The sequence below is a fragment of the Leptonychotes weddellii genome, chromosome 10 (genome assembly GCF_054177405.1).
Source record: "Leptonychotes weddellii isolate Sample4059 chromosome 10, ASM5417740v2, whole genome shotgun sequence".
In the NCBI taxonomy this organism is placed as follows: domain Eukaryota; kingdom Metazoa; phylum Chordata; class Mammalia; order Carnivora; family Phocidae; genus Leptonychotes; species Leptonychotes weddellii.
In genome coordinates, this window is record NC_138378.1 from 104,364,956 (window position 1) to 104,371,701 (window position 6,746).

At 56.7% G+C, this 6,746-nt stretch overlaps 1 protein-coding gene across 1 annotated transcript in view; it reads right to left on the bottom strand.

Annotated features, from left to right (window-relative positions):
- Positions 1 to 6: 6 nt before the first annotated feature.
- The window catches only part of SLC35F6 (solute carrier family 35 member F6), an 11,652-nt gene continuing 4,912 nt past the window's right edge, over positions 7 to 6,746 (bottom strand). Inside the window, exons 2-6 of the mRNA XM_006743169.3 lie at positions 4,009 to 4,081; positions 3,088 to 3,259; positions 2,637 to 2,849; positions 1,785 to 1,895; positions 7 to 499 (exon numbers count right to left, since the gene is read on the bottom strand). Coding sequence (XP_006743232.1) covers positions 30 to 499; positions 1,785 to 1,895; positions 2,637 to 2,849; positions 3,088 to 3,259; positions 4,009 to 4,081 — 1,039 coding nt within the window. The 3' untranslated portion in view covers positions 7 to 29. The remainder of the gene's footprint in view (positions 500 to 1,784; positions 1,896 to 2,636; positions 2,850 to 3,087; positions 3,260 to 4,008; positions 4,082 to 6,746) is intronic.

The window sequence follows — 6,746 nt, forward strand, 5'->3', positions numbered from 1 at the left end:
CAGGTAGCAGCAGAGAACCCACCAGAGGCTCAGCTGGCATCATTGATGGGAGTCCGAGGACCAGCGAGCAGTCTCTCATGCTCGCCCTCGTCTGCTGAGGGCCGGCCCCTGGCCAGGCGGGTCAGCAGCGGGCGGTGCAGCCCATTGTAGAGGGCGGTGCCCATCAGGAGGATGAAGAAGCCCAGGATCTGCAGAGGGTGGAAGGCCTCCCAGCCCAGCGCCAGGCTCAGTGCCCAGATGACAATGGTGCGCAGGCTGTCCAGCACCATGCGGGTGGTGGCGCTCAGTTCCTTGGTGACGCTGATGCCCGCAAAGTTGAAGAAGGCGATGCTGCTGATGTTGCCCAGCAGCGCCAGGGCGATGAGCGGCTGTCGGGCCACCTGGCAGAAGGCGTCCAGCGTGTCCTCCAGCGTCCCTCGGGGGTTTCCACTGAAGGAGCCGGCGGGGATGTAGTACATGGGCACCAGCAGCAGGGACAGGATCACGAAGCCAAAGAGGCCTGTGGGGGTGGAGGAAGCACGCTGCACTCTCTGCTCAGCTCCCGCCCCACCCCTCCCCATCCCTAGCTCAGCCCACCCAGCAGGGGCTGCGCTGGTCTCCCTCCCTCCCGGCCACCCCTCCTGGCGGCCTCACACCAGCTCCTTCCTGTTCATCCAGAGTGCAGAGCGGCCTACTGAGGGGGCTCTAGCTGCCCTTCTCCACTTTAATCACGTTTTCTGACTGGACCAAGAATAATAAATACATTTTATATCGGGACCGGTATAAGTATGCACAGGCGCGTACCCACGCGCGCACTTTCACAAATTAATAGCTACCCTGCCAATGTTCTCTGGCATTCTTAAATTCTGTTGTGTGCATTCACAAAAGAATGGCAGCTGCGACCAGGACATTGCTCTCACAAGCGTGGAAAAACAAGAGTTCTCTAATTCAGGGTCACTGGTCTGTGACCAGGAGTGGACCAGAATGTGAATCAACGCACTGCTCCATTCAGAAAGCCTCACTGGGGAAAAACCGAGTGGATACAACAATGTGCTTGATGACGTGGTGGATCGAGATGATTAACGTTGTGCCAGGAGCCCGTGGTGCACGCACAGCTCCCTGCCGGGTCCACAGGCCACACGTGGCCTGTGCTGAGCTCATCTGCCCTGCTGGCCTCGTATTTTTAAAGCTTAAACGTTTTGGTAGTTACTTCCCTGCTCAAAAACTTTTGGTGGTTCCACCCTGTCTGTCACTTAAAGTCTGGATTAAATCCACTTGCCTGACATTCAAGGTTCTCCATAATAAGACCCTGACCTATTCAATTCCCGATCAGGGTCCCAACATCAAACCTGTATCTCACCAACCACACCTTACTTGTTTCGACACTCGTGGCCAGCTCCCCACGTCTTTGCTCTGTCTGGAACTTTCCCTCCTTCCCACTCTTGTAGCTCGACCACCACCTTCTCCATCCTGAAGACACTCAGATGTGCTTGTCAAGTGAAACAGCACTTGAGCGCAAGTGGTCTGAGCTCAAAAGCACTGTCTGGTCCTTCCCTGTTGGCCAACTCCTCTAGAGTGGGGCGTGCATCCCCTTCATCCTCGACCTCGTCCCCGCCCCCAGCTCTGGCGTCAGTCTCTGTCAGCACACACGTCGGGAAGGGAGGGAGGATTGGGGGTGGGGGCTCATCCCCTCCCCGTGGACCCCGGCACCTTGCCCTGCACTCCTGCTTGTGCATCCCCTCCACATGCCACCGTCCAGGGTGTCCCCACAGCAGCAACCCCTCTCAGCCCCTGTGCTCACACACCCTCAGTGCCAACCGCCCGCAGCGGGTGCACATTATGCCTGTAGACGAACTTCTCCTCGAGCACCATCTGGATGGAGACGATGATCTGGGCCATGATGATCAACAGGTCCCCTGTGGGGAAGCGAGCCAGGGTAAGGCTGGGCTGCATGGGGTGGGGGTGGGGGGCGAGGACGGAGCACGGCCATGGGGCCCTCGGCAGGGTGGTGGGCCCAGTGCTGGGGTGGACGGCTCCCACAGGGACACGATAACCCCCGATTTGGCAGGGTAGCATGTAGTTCGTGAGGCAGTCATGACAGCCCCATGCCGGGTCTCCTGGCCCCTGAGGGGGGGGGCAGGCCAGCAGGGCAGGCACTGTTACCACTCTGGGCCAAGGCTCCAGAAGATCCAGAGGCCCGCCTGGGCCTGTGAGGGGCATAGTAAGGTAGTAAGCAGGTCTTCTGAGATGCACAAGGCTTGGTGATAGACGTTTCTGGTTTAGTCCATCCTCTGAGGGCCAGAGGGGTCCCGTCATTGTTGAAGAGGCTGCCGGGCTGGGTACTTGGTAAACACTCAATAGACACTCGGTCCCTCCCCATCCCAGATCCAGCAATTTGTATGTGTGTGTGTGTCACAGCACGAACCTTCTCCCTCCTCTGACCTCCCGCTCCTTATCTACCCCCTCTCATGCTGCTTGTGCTTTTCTGCATTCTATCTGTCACCTCGAGAGCAGATGCAGGCCCACGTCCCCCATGCACCCACACCCAGGGCTGGGCACAGAGAAGAGCTTGCAAAAGTCTGTTGACTGACTGTGCTGGGCTCCCAGGGAGGACAGGACAAGATGGGCAGCCCCTGGTTCCCCGACCCTCACCGCACCTGTGATCACTTCGCTGAGCTTGTGCTGATCATCGTGCTTGCTCAGGAGGTCGGCCAGGCCCACAACCACCAGCCCCACGATGGTGGCAAGGATGCCCAGCCACTGGCTCAGCGCCAGCCTCCGCCCCAGGAAGGCCACTGAGAATAGGCCTGTGAATATGATCACTGCGCCCCGGAGCATCTGGAAGCTGGAGGCACTCGTCATGTTCAGGGCTGGGAGAAGAGAGACACACGATGTTAGCTCCTGAGGGCCAAGGCTATCTAGTCGCTGAGGTGCCCTCAGGGCTGAAGACACACCTTGCACATAGTATGTGCTCAGTAAATCTTGCTCGCAACGCATGCACACGCGTGTGTAAGTATGGGAGGAGGCAGGGGTGAGGTGAGCTGGGGTAGGGGTGGCTGTTTCACCAGTGTCCCCTCGGGCCCTTCGCAGCCTGGCCTGGCTACTCACCCACATACATGATGCTGGTCCCCGTCATGTCGCACAGGGCAGGGGGCAGGAAAAGAAGGGGGTTGAAGGGCTGCTGAGGATCCATGCTGGCCTCTGGGTGCCTCGCAGCTCTGCAGCGGAGCAGGAAGAAGGCCGCCAGGCAGGACAACTCCCCCAGGAACATGCCCACTGCCTGCAGGGATGGAACCCTACAAGTTCACAGCTGGAAGGAGAATCACCTTTGACAAAATTTTAACACAGCCCGTCTTCACATGAAAGCTTACCTATGACTTGACACATAAACCAGACAAAAGCAGAGCTGCTGTGTGTGGAAGACCAGAGACTACCTCCTAGGCCTAAGCCCTAACCCCTGGACACATCTCGATGGAAACCCTAAGGCTGCACAGGGCCTGGTCTGAAAACCACTGATCTAGGCCAACCTCTGGTCAAGCTCCAGATGGAGAAACAGAGGCCCAGAGAGGCTCAGGAACTTACTTAGGGTCACAGAGCAAATTGCTGGGAGAGCAGGGGCTGAAATATGAGCCTCTGCTTCCCAGTCTGGCCGTATGGTGCCTTCCATTTATGTTGTCTGCCCCATCCCAGGGGAGTCTGGGCTTCCCATGAATGATGAGCCGGTTTTGCTACTGGGGTTGATGTGTTCCAAATGGGTCCTGACGTGGACATGCGAGGGCTGGCCTTGCAGCGTCCAGGGCAAGACTGCTTCCCGGGACTCATGCAGCCCTCCCAGAGAGGGCTGTGCCCTCTGCCCCCTTCCGTGGGCACTCACACCCTGGCCTCTGTTCTGGCGAGGGAGGGAGGGAGTGATGGCTCTTCTGGGAGTACAGGCAGGCTCCACCCCAGGTCAGGAAGCAGTAGGGCCTCACGGGGCACACCTGACCTGAGGCCCGAGCGATAGGAGGTGGGGAGGGATGGGGTAGATACCTGGAGAAAGGGATGCTGGAAGCTGTGCTCCTTGCTCCCTCCGCAGCCCTGGGCCACGAAGTTGTCTGCCCACCTGCAGCGGAGAGACAGAGAAGGTCAAACCCTTGGCAGCGTGCCAGCTCTGCAACCCTGGCCCCCGTATCTGTGGACAAGCTCGCTCCTCTCAACACCGAGGCCAGACTTCGGGGACCTGGCCCAGCATGAGACTCCCTCTCCAAGAGGCCAGTTCCCGCAGCAGGAAGTCTTCATCTGGGATCATGGACAGCAAAAGCTGGGGGCGGGGGGGCGGGGCAGAAACCTTTAGCTGAAATGTAGCACTTCCTCACATTGTGAATGTAGCCCCGCAGTACCTGTGACTTTGTCACACACACAAGTCACGGCTGCTCTTCTCGGCACGTCAGAGTACTTGCAGGAACCAGGAAGTGGCATTTACAATCATCGCTACTACAAAATCACAGTAATTAGACGCACTGCTTATAATATTCTGTGTCAAGAAGTGTATACACACACATATTACTATAGCACAAATTGGCTTTTTCAATGTTTTGATAACTTTACTTCAACATAAGTGACTTTTTCTGTAATCCAAACCTTTAATTGCACTTTTTTTTTTTTTTTAAAGATTTTACCCATTCATTTGAGAGAGAGACAGAGAGACAGAGAGACAGAGAGAGCACAAGCATGGGGGAGGCAGAGAAAGAGGGAGAAGCAGACTCCCCGCTGAGCAGGGAGTCCGATGCGGGGCTCGATCCCAGGACCCTGGGATCATGACCTGAGCCGAAGGCACACGCTTAACCATCTGAGCCACCCAGGTGCCCCTAAATGCACATTTAAAAACAATATTCTAGGCTTTACCAGACTGTCAAATGGGCCGATGGCACAAAAAATATCAGGAGCCTGTGGTCTGCAAGGGCATTCGGGCCCTTGGGAAATGACTGCCTGACACACCCGGTCACCTTCCTGTAACCTGCAGCGTTTGGAGGGTCTTTCTAGCACTAACTGGGAAGCAGGTGGCAAGTACATGGCACTAGTGGAGCGGCTTCCCAGCCAGCACCCTGCCAGATGGCATCACTGAGTCTGGCGCGCTTCCCTAGCAAAACCAGACGCAAGCCCAGAATCCTCTGCGGCAGAGCGCCGTGGGCAGCTACCACCAATCATTCTGCACCGTCTGCCGCCCTTGCACTAAAGCTCCTGCCCCCCAATTTCACTCTTGCTGGGCTTCGTTGGGTCCCTGGGGTCTCATCTAATCTCTTTCATTTAAAAGTCCTTTGGGGCGCCTGGGTGACTCAGTCAGTTAAGCGTCTGCCTTTGGCTCAGGTCATGATCCCAGGGTCCTGGGATCAGGCCCCGCGCTTCTCCTTCTCCCCCTGCTTGTGCTCTCTCTCTCTCTGACAAATAAGTAAATAAAACCTTTTAAAAAAAAATGTCCTTTAGATATTTGGAGACTTTCTTACCTTCTTTTGAATCTTCTCATCTTGTGGCTAAACAGCCCCAGCCCTTCCTAACCTTTAACTCCCGTGGCTGCTGACTTCTGGAAGCACTCAGGTGGGCCCAGGCCCCGAGGTAAGTGCATGGCATCTGGCCAGGACCAAGCCTGGCAAGACAGCCGCCCCTCCTTCATGTTACACATCCTGTCATTCGCTGCCACAGCTCTAACGGAGTCTGTCACATCACACAGCTGACTCGAGTCAATGCGGACCCAGGGCAGTGTCCTGTGGGCCCTGGACTCTTTCTTTCTGCAGCGCCCCACGCCTAGGCGGTGGCTGTCTCTAAACTACAAGACTCAGGACTTCTTTTTCTCAAATGTCTTTCCTTACAATGTCTGTCAAGAGCAGCCACATGGTAGTCCCCAGCCCTATTCCGCTGGCTCATTTTGGCAACCAGCCTGAGGTTTCAAAAGGCAGGGGGAAGCCTTTTGTTTCTGTGCCCCCCACAGGACTGCAAGCCTGGGACACTGGTTAGGGCTGGGTTTGACAAAGATCCGGGCCAGCCATGGCTTCCCTGTGCCCTGAGTTTGGGGAGGGGACAGGGGACGCCTGGAAGCTGGCAGCAGGAAGGGCGGGCTGAATGGCTGTAGAATTCCCCATTGGCCCTGAGGGCGAGACCACATCTACTCATTGATCTGAACACACTCCAGGGCCAGTGAACAAAACAGGGCTAGGGCAAACTTAGCTCATAGTGAGTGAGCTCTCAGCGGGAGACCCCACCCACCCCAGAGATGCCAGGAGGGGCATTTAGGAGGGCTTGTGGTTCTTGGGAATGGTGGGGGTCAAAGGAGAGCTGAAGGGTGGCGAGAAGGTCTCACAGGACCCTTTGGAAACGTGGAGAGAAATCTGGGTCAGGGGACTAGGCTGTAACCAGTCCCAGTACCAATGGGGCAAAGAAAGCTATAACTAAAGAAACCATCTGCTCTGTGGGGTCTCATTTCTGCCCCATCTGCTGCAAGTTCTGGCTCTTGGATCCCCAGGCAGGACAGGACATGGGATGCGGGTGGGGGCCACAGACAATGGTGTGGCCCCCCCCAAGGCAGGTCTGCTCTCCAACTCAGGCTTGCTTTTGCAGAAAGAGCACTCTGGGAGGGCCTGCGTGAGGCAACTGAGTGTAACAGAGGAGAAGCGAGGAAGAGTAAAGAGGTCCTGCTTTACCAAAGTGCAGAGCCAGCTGCCCCAAAGCACGTCAGAGATGGAAATTCCTGCAGCTGGAGCCAGGGCTCCTCCAGGAGGAAGAAGGGAGGTTCT